At 45.1% G+C, this 18,163-nt stretch overlaps 1 protein-coding gene across 3 annotated transcripts in view; it reads left to right on the top strand.

Annotated features, from left to right (window-relative positions):
- Nucleotides 1–610: 610 nt before the first annotated feature.
- LOC140909025 (MFS-type transporter SLC18B1) overlaps nt 611–18,163 on the top strand; it is a 33,453-nt gene continuing 15,900 nt past the window's right edge. The window contains exons 1-5 of one of the 3 annotated variants that reach the window (XM_073337348.2): nt 611–832; nt 3,147–3,286; nt 4,667–4,762; nt 6,649–6,722; nt 17,778–17,925. In XM_073337348.2, coding sequence (XP_073193449.1) covers nt 787–832; nt 3,147–3,286; nt 4,667–4,762; nt 6,649–6,722; nt 17,778–17,925 — 504 coding nt within the window. In that variant the 5' untranslated portion in view covers nt 611–786. Of the gene's footprint in view, nt 839–3,140; nt 3,287–4,666; nt 4,763–6,648; nt 6,723–17,777; nt 17,926–18,163 lie in introns of all 3 variants that reach the window. The other 2 variants (XM_073337346.2, XM_073337347.2) reach the window with 2 other exon arrangements.

Here is an 18,163-nt window from a genome sequence, read left to right as displayed (position 1 = left end):
GCAGGCAGGTAAACAGGCCAGGCCTGGCCTGGCCCTCCAGGGGCTTTCCCTGCACAAGCAGCAGAACAAGTTTGGGAACCACTGTTATAGACTATTTCCCAGAGTCCTCCCTAAATGCTATAAAAACACCAGGGCAGTGGTTGAACATATTTACAGGTCTTGGCTCCAGACAGCTCCAGCTGAATTTAAGTCTGGCAGAAAATTACTGGGTGACGTTCTGGGGCTTGTGTTATGCAGAATGTTAGAGTAGACCATCATGATAGTCCTTCAGATTATAAACTCTATGAATCTTGTGTCATGGTCACTCCTACTTTGCTACATGCTAAGCACGCACCCTCCTCCCCGCAGCTCCCACAGGTTTGTCTGTCGGCTTGGGACACTGAATGGCAGAATAACCACAGAACATTTCCACCGGTGTGATTCCAGTGCTCAGGTGTAATGTCCCTCTTTTGCTGTGACGGTAAATTCGCAGCTGTTCTTTGTCACCCTTCACAAATTCTCAGGGTAGAAGAACAACAAATATGTCCTACAGCCGCTGATTGGCGGATTAAACAATTAGGGTGACGTAGCCTGTGTCTGCCCGTGGAAAACTGGGAGGGAACGGCCGTGTCAGCTGCTCCCCCGTGCGGCTAAGGAGCGGGTTTAGCGTGAGCTGGGCATGCTCACGACTAACAAGCGAGGCTGCTGCTCCTCTCGCAAGTCTTTCCCTATTCCCGTGCGAAATACCAGGATAGACATTTTTGTCTGGTGAAGCTACATCGGCTGCGGTATTCAGGACTCTTCGCAATGGGCAGCCAGGAAGCAGAGACCCAGGAGACTTTGCAAACCCCAGGTGGGAGTAAGGGAGTTTTTGGTTCTTTCGGATCCTGCTCTCTTTAACCTTCTTTAGTGTGTCCGCGGTGCTGTTTTCTCCGCCCCCTCCTTCCCCCCGCAAGGCAATTGGGCAATCGCTTCGCTCACCCAAGCAGTCTCCGAATCCTTTCGAGACTCCGGGCTGGCTCCTTTTTGTTTCGTTTAGTTATGGGGTTGTGTTTGCTGCTGAAGGAGTTTTCGGGATCACTTTGCAACTTGGGAGGGAGAAGATCTTCTCTTCCCACCCCGGTTATTTTCTTTTCCTGTTGTTGTTCTGCCACTAAAATGCACATCCGAAGAATTTAGGACTACTGTACAAAGATCTCTGGCACGTCTCGCCGTTCACGTGTAAACCTCTCACTGTTGAAATTAACCCATAGCATTCTGTTCTAGGGTAATGTGTTCAATTGGCTATTTCTTTTTATGGGACAGCTAACTGAAGCGCAACAGAAACTTGGTTCCTTTAGTAAAGGTTTATAAAACGATGACGTCGAAAGGTTTTTTGCTGGGTATTTAAAAACTCTCTGAAGCTAATTGCGACCCTAGCCAACTAATGAAAAGCCTTACTAGAGGGGCCTGAAGCCAAACCTGTTAAGTAACCATCCTAATTCACCTTGGATAAAGACATCCCTCCCTCCCTGGTAACCTCTTCTGGCCTCAACCTCACCCTGGAATACAGCAGGAGACCCCTCTCTCTGCCCACTTTTTAAAAAAAGAACAATTACTTTACCAAGTATGTAGCAAACAGAAAGGTTCAGGTCTTAATTCTTGTGTTCTGTGACCATGGCAAAAGAAAACAGTACAATTAAATACTATCGATTACAAAACTTTCTTTGAAGGATACAAAGAGCTGGTAGATGGCCTACACCTGTATTTTGAAAGTTTCTTACATGTTTATTTGTAAGCTGATTATTTCTGGGTCTCTGGGCTATAAAACAAAGTGTATGTGAGGGGTCAGGTGCAGACTTTTTATGGCATACGTAATGATCATTAATACTGTGTAGACAAAAGACTACAACTTTATATGCTAGAAGTTGTCAATTCACTTAAAGGTGCCCTGGGATCTGATCAGGCACTCAGTACTCCGGTGGGCAGTTCTTAGTCCCGCAAATAATCCCGTGGAGCTATGTATGAGTCAGGGCAACGGTGTTGGATCCTTTTGTCATTGATGCTGCAAGCTGCTCAGCTGTAAAAAGACACTGGGACTCTTAGGCCTTGGCTACACTTACAGATGTACAGCGCTGTGAGTTAAACCCCCCTTCCCTTTTCCTGAGTAGGGAAAGCGCTGCAGTCTGTCCACACTGACAGCTGACAGCGCACTGTCCTGGCCACATTTGCTGCTGCATTGGGAGGGGTGCATTGGGAGCAGCTATCCCAGCATTCAAGTGGCTGCAGTGTGCTTTTCAAATGGGGGGCGGGGTGTGGAGTGTGACAGGGAGCAGGGGGGAGAGAGAGAGAGTGGGTTTTTTGGGGTGCTGAGTGTGTCAGCTGAGCTGTCTTGTAAGTACAGACTTCCCCCGCCTCTCTCTCACTCACTGAAAGCATAGGGCAGCTGTTTCTTTTTTGCTCACAGAGGAGATAAGCAGCTGCTCACCGAAAGGGACCCCTCCCCCCCCCCCCCCGCCGCCTCTCTTTTAAAGCAAACATGAGCTGTGGGTGCTCCAAACGGGGCGCCCCTGCCTGCCTCTCACTCCGTCAAAGCAAAAAGTAGCTGTGTGTGTTGTTTTGATAAGCAGCCCCCAGGGCTTTGAGCGCACATCCGCCTCTGGAGTTGACCACAAAACAAGTTAAAAGAATCATGGCGTTTCCGGAGGTCAATCAGTGCCTAATAACGTTTCTCCCTGTTTACACTGGGGCTGGAGTGTCTCAGCCAATGCGCAACAGTTGTTAATCCTCTCCGGGAGGTGGAGTACCAGGAGCACTCCAGCCAGGGAGTCAGAGCACTCTATGTGCCTTGCCAGTGTGGACGGGGAGTAAGGTAGAGCGCTCTGGGAGGCTTTATTGCGGTATAACGTGCAAGTGTAGCCAAAGCCTGAGAAGTCAAAGGGACTCTGGGTGCCAGGGGCAGGCTATCTGTACAAATTAGGTTGCAGGGTTGGGGGAATCTTCATTTATGGTACAGTAATATATTGAGAAAATGATGGGATTAGGGCTCTTACTGGCAATTACCTTTTCCTGACCCATGGGTTTAGGTTACTAATTCCAAATTCCTGGAGGGCACATCTCTTGTAAACAGACAGCTTGAAATTGTGTCCCAGTTTATCAGAGCCTAATACAAATATTTGTAGTTTTAGAAAATGGCAGACCAGAAGTTCCCAGTGAAGAGTCAAGCAGGTTTACCAGAGATCAGCTCTTCACAATGGCAGCAACAGCTTGTTTGAACTTCAGTTCGATGATTTGCTATTCAATCCTGGGGCCCTTTTTTCCAAGAGAGGTAAACAATATACAGCTCTGCAAACTATTCAGATTTAAAAAAAAAATGGGAAATAACTTTAAAATATAATCCGATAATTTATATTGCAGCATCATCCCTAGAGGCTACATGTGAGCTCAAGCTCCTATTGTGCCAGGCGCTGTAAGAGACTGTTCCTGTCCCAAAGCACTTGCAGCCTATTTTAGATGAGACAGACAAACGGTAGAGAGAGGTGAAGTGATTTGCCCTACCTCACGTAGCAGGTCAGTTGGAGAACCAGGAATAAAACCCAGGTCTCTTGACTTCCATTCCAGTGCCCTATTAGATCACTCTTTTCTCCCCTGCCACCTCCAACTCATCCACTTAAGTCTTCCTCCTCAGCCTTTCCCACGCAAACGTTTGGCAGGCTGGCAGATAGGAAACCCACCTTTACTGTCACATTAAATTGAAAGAGTTGAGAAAAAAAATGCATGTAGAGCCCCATGACACTTCAGAGTAATCTTTTTAGAACAAATCCATTGCTGAGAGAGAGAGGCAGGCCCTGGTCTGTTGGCCAGATCAAGGGTTTTCTCCTTGAACATTCCAGTGTTCCACCCACCTGCCGCATGGAGTGATCTTCAAAGCTTGCCCGCAAATGGTGCATAGCCACCAGGATCTGTGAGAGGCCAGTGCTCTCTGTGCAGAGGCCTTGTACCTCTGTTCCAGTGCTGGAGTCACCCTGGTTCTTTTCCCCCTACTTTCTGAGCTCCACTGGCAATGCAGCTCCAGTGGAAAAGAAAAATACAGCTACCAAACCTATTACCTCTTCCCAGATAACTTCTGTAGGGCCAGTGGGGAGATGATGTCATCTTTCCCCCCTGCCCAGTCCACACTCCCTCCCCTGCATGGATCCCAAATTTGCAGGGTGTCCTCTGTGGCATCCTGGGATGTGGGGGTAGGGGAACTATGCTGTGGAGACAACACATTCCTTCATTAGCTCCTTTCTTGCAGGGGGGATGAGGTCTGTGCACACCAGGTTCCACCTGTGTACAGACTTAGGGAATGCGTTCTGTCCCTGAGTAAGGTCCAATTAGCTGGCCTGTAGTGCAACAAAGCAACTTAGAATTTCCATCCTTCACACCTGCTTCCACGTGGAGTAGATGCTGCTTCTGCTCCTAACTACAGAAATACTGAATTGTGGTGCAATTTTAAATTGTTGTCGAGTTACTGCTGAATCTCCCATTCTTTAAAAGAGAAAATGTTTTATGACCATACTGACAGGTACAATGAAAGAAGGATAAAGACGGAAGACTTGATTAGAAAGTATTGTCACCAGATGCTAACATTGTGTATGGTGCTTTGTTTTGTTTTTTTGTTTTGTCCATGTTCTGAATCTGGCTGTCGTGATGTTTCCTTTTACAGGCAGAGAAAAAGGGTGCCAGTGATGCAGTTGTTGGACTGATTTTTGGATGCTTTGCTTTATTCAATTTCTTGACTTCTTTAATAGTAGGCAATTATGTAAGTATCTTTAAAGTTTTCAGTACTGACTTAATTATGGAATAGGACCTAACAACCTTACTCAGAGCCTGGTCCAGACAAATCAGTTTATGAATGCTAGCACACACAGGCTTGCTTTTTTAGAGAAAAAGAGATGGGTATTTAGTGGATAGGGAAAGCTAACTTAGGCACTTTGAGACTCACTCCATCCTCTAGTAAATGTGTTTAGGTAGTCTTCCTATTTTCCAGTTGCTTTTACAGACATCCAGCATCCTCCTGGCAACGAAGAGCCTGGACACCTGTAAATTAAACTAGAAATAAGGAAGACATCCAGCAGCATGAGATCAAGTTGCTCTGCTGACCATCAGCAAGTGCTCCACAGTAGAGAAACCACTTTTCTAACAGATGGCACGTTTTTCTCTGTCTGAACATTCAGACAGTTAGTTTTGAAGCAATAAAAGTCTTTGTGCTGTTGTTAAAATAGTGGGTGGTTGCAGACAGAGCTCCAGCAAGAAGGGGTCAAAAACGCAACCAGAACACACTGTGATCAAAGCTCTCCTTTCCACTCTTTTTGGAGTACTTTTTTTTTTAAATTGCACTTTTGCTGGTCTTTTGGTACCTAAAGATTTGAAAAATGCCCACTAGTTCTTCCAAAATTGACAACCTCCTTAGGCACTCTCTTCATTGACTGCAGTCTGGCCTGTCATTGGGGATGGAGCTAAATCATTCAAGGAAAATGTTTTAAGGCTAGAGAATGTCTTCTAGGTTCCTACGCTAAATGTGGCTATCAAATATAATTCTTAAACCTATGTACAGGTTGCTTTAAGGCCACAGCTTGACTTTTTTAGGATTTTGAGATTAACTTTTCTGCTCTCTCTCCCCTTCCTTATCTAAAGAAACAAGGAAAGTCCTCTAGTCTTTTCAAGGAAAGTGGAATTAGACCTCTGGTGTCTCCCTCTAACTATACCTTCCAACCCTCTCTCTCAAAAAAAGGACACTTACAACAGACCACTGATGTATGGGAGGGAAAAGTGGGATACCCTGCTGTCTTCTCATCACTGCTGTCCTGTCTAGCATATTTACCCTATTGCCATGGTTTGAGTAGAAGGAGTTAACAAGTGCAAGTTCTAAGTTTACCTTATTCCTTTCTCCCCTCCATCAGTCTACATCCACCACCCTTTTCTTCCTGTGTTTCATATTATTTTCTCAGTATTCTCTCTCTCCTGCTACCTCCCCCACCCACACACACAGCTGAAGATATTCCTCTGGCTGAGCCAGGAGGCTGCCTCAGAGCTAGCTGTGGCTGGAGCTGTAGTTTTTGTGTATCTTGTCACTAGTCGGGAGTACATATGACTGCTTACCTTTCTGCTGTGAAGTCGGTGGGAGCTGTGGAGCAGTTGAGGCCTCCACTGGAGGTGCTGCTGTGTGAAACACACAATTCATTACCAATGCAATAGACAAGTGGGTAGCCCGTTGCAATGATTGGACATCTCAGGGTTTCACTGAAAGCTGGACAAACCACTGGTTTCAGTAAAACAGGCTGCTCTTTCTCTAACCCTGAACAATCCAAAGAAACTGAAATGTCTGCTCATGCTAAGGCAGGGTTAGAATGCAATTAGAAGCCCCACAGGGTTATATTGTTGAAGGTGACCTGGCCATAGGCTGTGCCCCCAGCCATCCATTTCCTAGCTGGCACAGTCTGTAGTGAAAGCAGGCCATGCTGTCTTGCCTCTGGCATTTCTGAGAATGGGGAGAAGTGAAGTGCATTCCCTTTGTCCTGTCAGTGATTTTTCTAGAGCGTGCACACAGTGTTTTGATTTCATAACAAAACTCCCCAAATAAGTTTCCTTCATAAAAGTGGACTTGAAATAATTTAAAATGTAATATTTATTCTTTACCAATTGCAGCTTGTACAAATTGGAGCCAAATTCATGTTTGTGGCTGGGATGTTTGTCTCAGGATGTGTTACAATTCTGTTTGGGTGAGTGTTGTTTTCTTGCATCTTATTTCTAGTGTGAAATTTGCATTGTGGTGTTAATTCTATGAAAAACAGATGGTCTTGCTATTAAAATTCAGGGCTAGGAGTCAAAAGACCTCAGCTCTGTTTCTGACCTTGAGCTGGTGACTTAACCTCTTTGCCTTAGTTTTCCTTCTCTGTAAAGTGGGAATAATACTTACCTAATTCATGGGGTTATGAGGCTTCTTTAGTACTCTGAGATCCTTGGCTGGAAGATGCCATCAATGTAATTTGCTATTATAGTTGTTGGAAAAACCTCAAGTAAGTATGGTAATAAGTGCATACAAAATCTAGCTCAGAAAATGGGATTTTAAATTGTTTTAAATCCACTTGGAAATCAGAAGCTTTGCCTGGCAATTGTAGGGGTTAAGGCACTAACTTGTGCAAAATGTTACTTTTAAAAAATAAAGCCATCTAGTCCTCATTGGGCAGCTGTAAAATCAAGTCTGCTTCGTGCGGATGCTTCTTGGCAAGACTATGAGGAGCAACAGAGGAAGGCACTGGAGTTCTTCACAGGGAGAAGGACCCTGTGCTGGCCACCTGCCCCCAAAGGATGGGGGAAGCTGGAGGAGGGCTAGAGACATTTCCCTCCCCTTCCCAGCAATAGGTGGTAGAAGATAAAATGCTCCTTTTCTCTTTCAGGTGGTAGGGGTATGTCTGAACTGCATTGTCAGCTTGGGACTGTGGGACCCAAGTCTCCAGACTAGGTATTTCTGAGCCTGTCCTTTTGCATGCACACTGCATAGTGAACATGGGCTTACAATTTCTGGAGCTGGGTCTCACAATCATGCTGACGCATCTGTATTGCACTACACAGACCCAAGTCAAACCTTGTGATTCTGGGGGCGTATCCCAGGCCTCTTAGTGAAATATCCAGCTGAAGGGACTTCCCTACACCCCCATGTATTTCCCCATCACCCCTACCCCCAGTGGTCAACTTGTTACATGCAGTGTTGCCAATTTAATCGGTTGGAAATTTGAATTTAAATTGAAATATTAATACACCCTTTAAATGCATATGCAGCATATGATAAAATACTTGTATCTGAAAAAAGCATAATAGGTTTGAAAAGTATGAAAAAAGACTAGCTTCCTCAAATAGCTGTATTTTTTTTATGATCATGTCAGCACATTTGTTTTGGTGGTGACGGCTAACCTAATAATTTCAAATTATGACTTGCGAGCAAGGTCTCAATGAGCTCTCCCTGACAGCTAGTGATGAGCCTGGGGTAGGAGGAGAAGGATTCAGGACCAGACTGTATTTACATGAACACACCTACTCTACCTAAAAAGAAAAGGAGTACTTGTGGCACCTTAGAGACTAACAAATTTATTTGAGCATAAGCCTTTGTGAGCTACAGCTCACTTTATTGGATGCATGCAGTGGAAAATACAGTAGGGAGATTTTATATACACAGAGAACATGAAACAATGGGTGTTACTATACACACTGTAACAAGAGTGATCAGGTAAGGTGAGCTATTACCTCTTCTGCTGGTAATAGAGGTTGGGGTGTGGCAGGGGGTTGGGGTTCAGGGTGCGAGCTCCAACCTGGGGCCACTTACCTCGCAGCTCCCATGGAACGGGGAACTGCAGCCAATGGGAGCTTTGGGGGAGGTACCCACTGGCGAGGGCAGCATGCGGAGCCCTCTGTCCCCTCTCCCCCGGGGCTGCAGGGACCTGGTGCCGGCCGCTTCTGGGAGTGGTGCGGGGCCCCTGGCAATCCCTCGGGCCGTAGTTTGCCCACCCATGGGTTAAACGCATGCGGTGCAACAGTGAAAGACTCAGGAGTTGAAAGAGTGAAGAACTCTCACAACATTCAAAAAAAATGTGTACATGGCTGATGAATGCACTGATGCAAATGGGCATCGAGTATTAAGTCATTGTGTACGCTGATGTCAGTGGTAGGTCAATAGATGCATTTCTAGATGTTCAGGTTATAGAAGATACACATTGGCTGCATCTGTGACAATCCGCATCTTAGAATTAAATTCTTGTAAACTGAACCTCAAACAAATGGTTGGTTATGCATTTGATGGAGCTGCAAACTTCTCTGGAGACATAGTGGAGTACAAACTTTGCTCAGAGAAAAGTATAACCCTAATCTCTCCTATACACACTACAGAGGCCATCCACTCCAACTAGCAATAGTACCAGCTGTAGAATCTTCAAGACATTTAAAAAGCCATAAATGTAATGTCTTCATTATACTTGTGATTTAAAAAAAAAAGTCCAGAAAGACTGACCATCTTGGAAAAAATAGATACACTGGGACTGGAGTTCAAATTAGTCCAATCTGGTAATGCCCGCTGGCTTTCTCATGAATGACCTCTGGCTGTTGTCTTAATTACTGCAACAGTTATTACTCTCTTTGGAAAGTATCTAGCAAGGTAGGACCGATCTAAGTGGCGAGGCTGGTGGACTACTTTTGCTACTTTGTTCAGAGAAGACTATCACCATTCTCTCTTTTGTAAGTCTACTGTTGAAATCACTTAAAATTGACTGGAAATGTGCTACAAAAATAGTAGACCTTTGTCCAGCAATAGAAGCTACATTTGGATCAGTCAGAATGATACATTGAAAACATACCGGAAGAAGCAAAGACTTCAGTCCAGAAGTTGACTAATGAAGGCACTTGTATTGAATCCTTAAGTGAAGAGGACAAGATGTGTTTAAGCCAGCTGAAAAAGTATACAGACTTGATTCTTACAAATCTACAAGAGCTACTTCTGGTTTCTCTTCAACCTCTAAGTAGCTTTTTACAGATGACTGTCTTATAAAACACTGATAGTTGAGTGGAGTGGGGCACTACCAGCAATGGGGCTGCCTTCTGACCTGATCACATTAGAGAATTTGAACCTAGAGTGGAATATCATAGGATGAATGAATGAAGATTTGACTTCAGCTTCTTTATCATCACTCGTGGCTCAACCCAATCTTTGTGCTATGTTTCCTGGGATGAAAGAAGTAGGAATTTGTCTCTTGCTACTCCCAGTTACAACAGCTACAGCTGAATGTTCTTTTTCTTCATTGAATAGAAATTTTGTGTTCCGAAAGAAGTCACCTTCTACCTGATCATGTGAATGAACTAATGAGCATATCAATGGAAGGACTGGACCTGTGAGAGTCCGCCAAAGATGAACTTCTCAAATGCACTGCATTCATTAACAGAGTTGTGCAAACTTACAACAAGAAATCAAGAAGGATGTAGATGATGTGCTTCATACAAGGCTTGAGTAGCCAACTTTAATTTGTGTGATTTTTTTTTTTTAAACTTGAGTTAAATCTAATAGAATGGTCGTGAAATATTTTGCAATTTTTACTATGATGCCATACAGCCCACCTTTGCCCTCATGGTCTCACCCATCGTCAACCCTCACCCACCCTGTAAATTCAAACACTCCAACACCTCCATTTCTGGGGAAAACACTATTCCTGGGGAAAACACTGGCTGTAGCCACTCTAGGCCTTAGTTCATGGAGTATGAAAACTTGACTGTTCATTCCATGGCACTTGACCAGAAGTTGTCTCAGCCTGCCAACACACGCAGTGGAGCCATCTTTGCGTCTACACACTCCCAGCAACTGGAGCCACCGAGAAGGATGAAGCGCCTTTGGAAGAACTTGTCAAGCTTGCACTTTCACGTCATGAGCAGAGCATCTATGAGACACTGGTGGACATCTTGGCAGCCATTTTTGTCCTATCAGAGGGACTTCTTGGAAGGGAAAACAGATGTAGCAGACTCCAACTAGTGGCTGTTGCTCGTGACTCTTGCTGTAGCCACAGATTTCCCATATGTAGATTGGTGTTTCTGGAGCAGGGCCATGAGCATAGACTGGGGGGAATCACATCATCATGCAGACCTGGGATGCCCAGCAGTGGCTCCAGAACTTTCACATGAAGCAGTTGATGTTTGTGCAGCTTTGTCAACCGCTTTACCTGACCCTGCAGTGTCAGGATGCACACATGAGGGAGGCCATGCTGGTCCAGAAGCAGGTTCCTATAGTCATCTGGTAGCTGGCTATCCCTGACTGCTATAGGTCTATAGCTGTCCAGTTTTGTGTTGGCAAATCAGCTGTGTTGGCAGCAGTTTGTGAGGCAGTCAGAACTGTGATTTACTCAAAGGTTAGTGGGCATAAACAAAGTCCCTGAAATAATTGCTGGTGTTGAGAAAATGGGCTTTCCAAAGTGTGATGTGGTCATAGGTGGGACTTGTGCCTTTAGTTTGCCCTCCTCGAGGAACATTTGAATGCACAAACCACAAAGAATTCTGCTCCATCATTGTGCAGTACCTGGTTGAACACAATGGCCAACTGATGGACTCTAATATGGGCTGTACTGGCAAAGTGTGTAATTCCAGGATTTTCCATAGATTGGGACTTTTCCTTCATGGACAATCTGGGACACTCTTCCCACCAAGTGATGTTGTTATAAATGGGTAACTGTCCCCACTGGGGGACCCTGTGTTGTACCCCCCTTTTGCCATGACATTTAAAACCGTACCCTGAGGTCAGAGCGTCTGGTAAAAGATGGCTAATTACATTCTCAGTAGCTGTAGAATGTGTAGTTGAATGTATTTGGTGGATTGTAATCCTGTTGGCGCTCTTTGCAGAACCATTTGAATGCCAAAGTTACCAAGGCCGTCTGCATTATTGTGACCTGCTGCATTCTGCATAATGTCTGTGAGGACTGAGTTGAGCCATTCCAACAGGAATGGACTCCGGATCCTGCTGGATTGCTTGACTGGTACACACAGCCAAAAAGTGCACCTGTCCTAACTGGAGCAGGATCCCTACATGCAATGGAAATCAGGGATGTTTTTTGTGCCCACATTGTGGGCTTGCACAACCCCAAGGATGAGAGTGAATGTAAGTGCATCATAATATAAACAGTGAGCGAAATACTATCTGTTACGAGATGGGTTCCCTTCACATATCTCACCAGGGATGGTGGTGTGATGGGTTATATCACAGAAACCCCCTTGGGGCTGCCAACTGATGTGCCAAGACTACTTCTGCCTCTGCTTTCGCTGCCAGCGTGGGACTCCAGCACCCTGTCTTGCTAAGCCAGACATGCCAGTCTGCTCCGACACAGACCCAGGATCTGAACCACGTGCCCCAAAGCTACAGCCTTAATTGCAAGCAACTTAAGAAGTGTTCCTGTCTTTAACACTCAGATGCCCAATTCCCAATGGGGTCTAAACCCCCAATAAATCCATTTTACCCTTTATAAAGCTTATACAGGGTAAACTCATAAATTGTTCGCCCTCTATAACACTGATAGAGAGAGATGCACAGCTGCTTGTGTCCGTTCTGCCCACCCCCCGGTATTAGTACATACTCGGGGTTAATTAATAAGTAAAAAGTAACTTTATTAAATACAGAAAGTAGGATTTAAGTGGTTCCAAGTAGTAACAGACAGAACAAAGTGAATTACCAAGCAAAATAAAATAGAACATGCAAGTCTATGTCTAATACAGTAAGAACTCTGAATACAGATAAAGATCTCACCCTTAGAGGAATTCTAGTAAGCTTTCTTTTACAGACTAGACTTCTTCTAGTCTGGGTCCAGCAACCACTCACACCTCCTGTAGTTGCTGCCCTTTGTTCCAGTTTCTTTCAGTTAGCCTCTCCACCCTCAAGGATGTCTCCTTAGCCAGCTGAAGACAAAATGGAGGGGTCTCCCACAGGCTTAAATAGACTTTCTCTTGTGGGTGGAGACTCCCTCCTCTCTCCTATGCAAAGTCCAGCTCCGAGATGGAGTCTCATGGGCAAGTCACCTGTCCATGCATGACTCAGAACTTAAAGGTGGCAGCCATGGTTCACATGCTTGCTTGAACATCCTCAGGTAGATTTCTCATGTGGATTGGAGCCTTACAAGATTCATTGTCCTTTAAGTGTTTCTGGAGTGGGCACCTAATTTGCACATTTCTTTCTCAAGAAGCTGACCAAATGCTCTACTAAGGCTGCTTAGAAATCAAGCCAGTATTCACAACTTCAAATACAAAAAGGATACATGCATACAAATAGGATTAATAGATTCAGTAGATCATAACCTTGACATAGATATGTTACAGGGCATATGTAGCATAAAACATATTCCAGTTAAGTCAATCAGTCATTCAGTCTATATATATAAAAAGCATATTTCCATGGGGTACAAATCATAGGTGGTTCTAATGAATTTGAACTTATGGATGCAGTGGAATATATTGCTGTGCATTATTTATCTTTATTGTATAAAATAGGCATGTGATTTAACCCACTGTTTGTGGATTGCTATGTAGGTCAGCTTTAGTAAAGATAATAAACCGTTCCCATGACTCCACATTTGTGTGGAAATAAAATCACTTTATTTCTAGACATGCATCTAGTAACTGACTACATATAAAACACTCCAAGCTCTGTTTCACTAATTCTTAGTGTCCTGTGTCCCTCTGCTCTTTAGCTCTTCTAGTGTGTGCTGCGTGCACTGGCCTGTGCTGCACCAGAGTAGAGGAGTGAACAGGGTACACTTGTCCTCTCCACGTAATGTTTATTCCTTGTGGCATGGACACCCAATCACAGAATTGTGCAATTCTCTGATATGGTGGCACTGTACCATGGTGGGGACTCATGGAATGGGGTAAAACAGGAGGGGCTGGAGTCATGGAGTTCGCTGTCATGAACACAAGCAGTCTCTCAACCAGTTATTTCTGCTGTACTCTAGTTTCCTCTCTCAAGCGCTGTTCGTGTTCCAGAAATTGCACTGCCAATCTCTCCTCATGCGGTGCAGCCTCTTTTTGCCTGACACCTGGCCATTGGTATTGAAGTTGCTGGCTGGCCTTATTCAGGATCTCCATCATTCTTTATGTACCTGTTTTATTGACAGATAGGAGTGTGCCCCCTTCACAAGGCTCATGGTTGGCTATGGTAGCCCTGCAGGGGTGGAAGGGCATGCCAAGCCTAATGAAAGAACACATTATTGTCAGAGTATTTATTTTAAAAAAAAAAGTAAGTTTTTGACTTCATCTGTAGCATCTGGAATCTCAAGATCAAAAACTGATACTCTGGTTTATTATATTTAGATAACGTTAAGTTCTCAGACACTACTGAGAGTTGAGCAGAGCAGAAAGCAGTCACATGTTATGGTAAAGTCCAATTTACAAGATCAATTTAAATTATAAAATTACAGACCATTTTCCCCTTACGGGTGTCGGGGAGGAGACCACTTACCATGGATTACTCTGCTTGTTTTTGCAATTCTCTTAGGCTGTCTACTTTTAGGAGGACATAACACTTCTGGCAATTCCTGAATGTCAAAGGGATCTTGTGTTCCAAGCTACTGGAGGCAAGCCAGCTGTATATGCTAAAGAGCTTTTAGGCTTATGGTCACTGACCAGCAATCTACAAGAGGAGGGGGCTAGTGACCTACAGAGGAGCCCTAATTAATAACCTTTCCCCTGAAATGTGACCACCCAATTGGAGTTCCTGCTTCAAGAAAGTTTGCAAATGGGATTGAGTGAAAAGTCATGAGCAAATAAACAGGATGCTGTTATCCTGCAGATGTATTACAGCCCACCCAGAAAGCACCCTGCATTCAGGCAGTGACCCTGGTGCAAGCTTGGATTTACAATACAACCCCTATGGACTACATACTGGATGACTTGGACTCCTAATACAGCATCCATGGAGCGTATAGACACCCCAGGACAGGACAGACTTATAATAGGATATACATCACTTAAATAACATCCCCTTTCCCCTGGGATCGTACTTATGTAACAAGGGACTTCAAAGCATCCCCCTCTCCTCCAACTCATCATATGGCACCCATGGACGACATACAACTCCCCCAGCATATTTCAGAGTATTAATAAGGCTCTGGGAGGGAGTTTGGGGGCGGGGTGTGGGAGGAGGGAGAGGGTTGCAGGCTCTGGGAGGGTGTTTGGGGGCTGTGGGGTGTATGGGGGAAGGGGGTGTAGGCTCTGGGAGAGGGTCGGGGGGGTGCGGTGCTTAGCTGGGGCTCCAAGGCAGGGCAGGCTGCCGCCCCCCAGGTACCGTCCCCGCAGCTTCCCATTGGCCGCGGGGGCAGCACGAGGAGGCACAGCCCTGCCCCGCCCTGGGGCAGCAGGGAGGAGCTGGCAGCCACATGGAGTGAGCAGGCAGGAAGCCGCTCAGCTCCGCTGTACTGCCAGTGATGGGTGGGGCCCCAGGGCATTTTAAATCGCCCAGGGGACATGCATGGGGGGTGGGGGGCTGGGGGAGCACCGGGGGTGGTATGTGGGGCCAAGGGAGAGACCTGGCGCCAAAATTGCTGGAGCCCCGTGGGCCACATTGGGGAGGTTCTTGGGCCGCAGATGGCCTGCGGGCCGGGAGTTTGAGACCCCTGGTTCTGGCAGGCCTTCCATCATTAGTTGATACAGTATATGCTGCTACCCCTGGCTTGTAATAATAATTTTTACTAAGGCATAAGCTGAAAATCTATCCTATCCGTATATTAATAACAAACATGGGGTCAGAAACTTACCAGGCTCTGGCACTACTGCCTTCTCTGCATTTGCTGCTGCGGGCTGTTCCTCTGGGCTGTCCTCAAACAGCATCTCTGAATGTGCTCTGTCTGCTCTGGGAGCAAAGCCTCTTCAGAGACCATTGTAAGTACCAGAGAGTCACTGCCTGAGCTTAATCCAGTGGCTGCTGGCTCTCCTTTGATGCTGCCTGAGACTTGGGGGTTGTACGGATTGTCAGGTACCACCATGGGCTCAGTGGTCAGCGCAGCTCCCTTTATCCTGCCAAATGCCTCATAGAAGAGGCAGGGAGTTCCCAGAGGTGTGGCTGTCATCTCTGACTTTGCTGTAGTTGGTCTTGAGCTGATTGATTCTCTCTCTGCATTGACCAGCAGTCTGGGGGCTCCCCAACACCACACACTTCCTCAACATTTCCTGGTACACATGATCATTTCTGGTACTCTTGATGAAGTCAGACATCTTGTTCATCTCACACCAGAAATTAACCAGAATCTGACTGTGTTCCTGAGGCCACCTAGCAGTGCACGTGGTGTGGGGCTTGTTGTGATAATTGGGCCTACAAATTTACCCTAATTGTGAGTTTGAACTGTAAAAAGTGAGTGTAAATTCATATGATGTCACAGTAACCTATTCTAACAATGTTGTAACGAGTGCAAGAGAACCAGTCAAAGGAGCTCTAGTAGCCTAAACCACAGAGGCCCCACTGATATAATTCAAAGACTGTTGAAACTGTGCTTGGCTTATGAACGGGAGATGTGAAGTTAATATACCAAAATTCAGATATTAGGACTAATTGGTGAACAAAATAATAAGGGTAGAGGCTATTCTGCCCATCACTCCCTTTTTGGGGTCCTTAATTTTGTGTGTGTGTGTGTGGGGAAAGTCTGAAACAACAAAAATACAGACAAACTACTGCAGTGAGCTTCACCATCATAGCTGTTCCTCCTCCCCCATCATTTTCTGGGGCGCTTGGCCTTCCTGATCCTGATCCTGAGAGGTGTCCTGACTAGAATGGGCCGAGAGAGAGGGACCCAGTTGACATCGCCACCCCTGCCAGCTCCAGCTGAATCCCAAACACCACCTGGGATGATCTTTGATACGATCGAAGAGACTGTCAAACAAGGGGCCTTTTTCTTCTAAAATTGGACTTCAGCAACAACATTGAGCTGAGATGGCTGGAGATTTCCTCACTGCTGCAGTTGAAGTCCAATTTTAGAAGAAAAAGGCCCCTTGTTTGATAGTCTCTTCGATGGTATCAAGGACCGTAATGACTGTCCGTTTGGGGAAAAGAGAAGAAGTTAGGTGAGAAGGTTTGGAGATTTCCTAACTTTTTCTCTTTTCCCCCCCAAAAGGACGGTTATTACTGTCTTTAATACCGTCAAAGAGACTCAAACAACATGGGGTTTATTTTTCTTCTGAAAACTCTCTACAGGGAAAGAGGACAAGGGATGTTTAAATGAAAGCCTTATTTAATATTTTACATTTCAGGTGCTTTAACTGTTTTTTAACTTTTTTGTATCTTTAACAAAAGGTTAAAAGGATATTTAATGATGTGTTTGCTATGGTGCTAAGGAGGGTGAAGTCTCTGTATCTCAAGTCCCACACCTTGTTTTATGCTATTTAATGTTAAATAGTGACTGGGTTATGCTAAAACCTTTGGCTGATTTATTCCATGTATATTAATACAACCAACTGCTTCTTGGTGCTGGGCATAGTGAACACAGGATATGGTTGAACCCAGTTCAACGGTCAGCATGGAAAGGAAGGATTGCTTCCAAGGCCTGGGAACTGAGTGGTAGTTTTGGACACGAAGGTCTGAGAAACACATGCCCAGAGGATTGTGGTACAGTGGTGACAGACTCCTTGGCCACAAGTCTAGGGACCCAGGATTGAGCTGCATCCATGCTGCAAAAAGACAGGGCTTGGACCTCAATCATAGCAGGGCTTGGGCTAACTCTCACCCCACCCCACCACACACAATCCCACTTGGTGGGTCCTAAGACCCAGGTCCTGAGAGCTTACTGACTCAAGTCAGAATATTTTTGTGTGGATGGTAGAGAAGAATGGGGTAAGGACTCAAGACTGGGTCTGAGGCTGGGTTTATAATGCAGTGTTAGGCATAACCAGAGATACTGGAGCTTCAAATATATACTGGTCATAAGCAGATACAAAAAAGCTGGAGTCCCTAAGCAAGGTCCAGAGGCAGCACCTTCCACAGCAACTGGGAGTGAAAGTGATGAGCTTCTTACCAGGACTTTGGATCTAGTCTCTGATGTGAAGAGAGCCTACATTGGCTGCTTGATGTCTAAACTTTTCAGGTTCTTTCTTTATATGATGATATACATATGTGATAGGTAGGTAAAAGAGATTCCCATTTGACAGAGGGCAAGTGACTTGCCCTGTGCTTTGACCACTGGACCATGCTGTCTCTAGAAGAAGTTTACCTTACAGTTGTATTTTAAGGATTTTGGTTTTTATTTTGCTAAATTTCATTTGTTTCCTTGTTCTTTCAGTCTTTTGGACAGAGCACCTGATGGGCCAGTATTCATTGGTTTGTGTTTTCTGGTTAGAGCGATGGATGCCATAGGCTTTGCTGCAGCAGCGACAGCTTCATTTTCTGTTCTTGCAAAGGCTTTTCCCAATAACATAGCTACAGTAATGGTATGTACAGAACTACACATTATGGAAGAACGTCCAGAATAAAAATGTTTTAATGACTCTCCTACATCTTTATGCATTTTGCACTGTAACCATACAGCTGGTGTCAAGGGTCTACCATATGCTCCTCCAGCTTAAAAAAAACCCAAACAACCCCCCAAACAAAAATCTCTAATTTAAATTAAAATGCTATATGCCTGAAGGAATAAACATGCTTCGGGTGCAACACAAGTGATGCAGG

This window comes from Lepidochelys kempii, chromosome 3 (assembly GCF_965140285.1).
Source record: "Lepidochelys kempii isolate rLepKem1 chromosome 3, rLepKem1.hap1, whole genome shotgun sequence".
In the NCBI taxonomy this organism is placed as follows: Eukaryota; Metazoa; Chordata; order Testudines; family Cheloniidae; genus Lepidochelys; species Lepidochelys kempii.
Note: the sequence above shows the minus strand (reverse complement) of the source record. Positions and strands in the feature narration are given on the sequence as shown.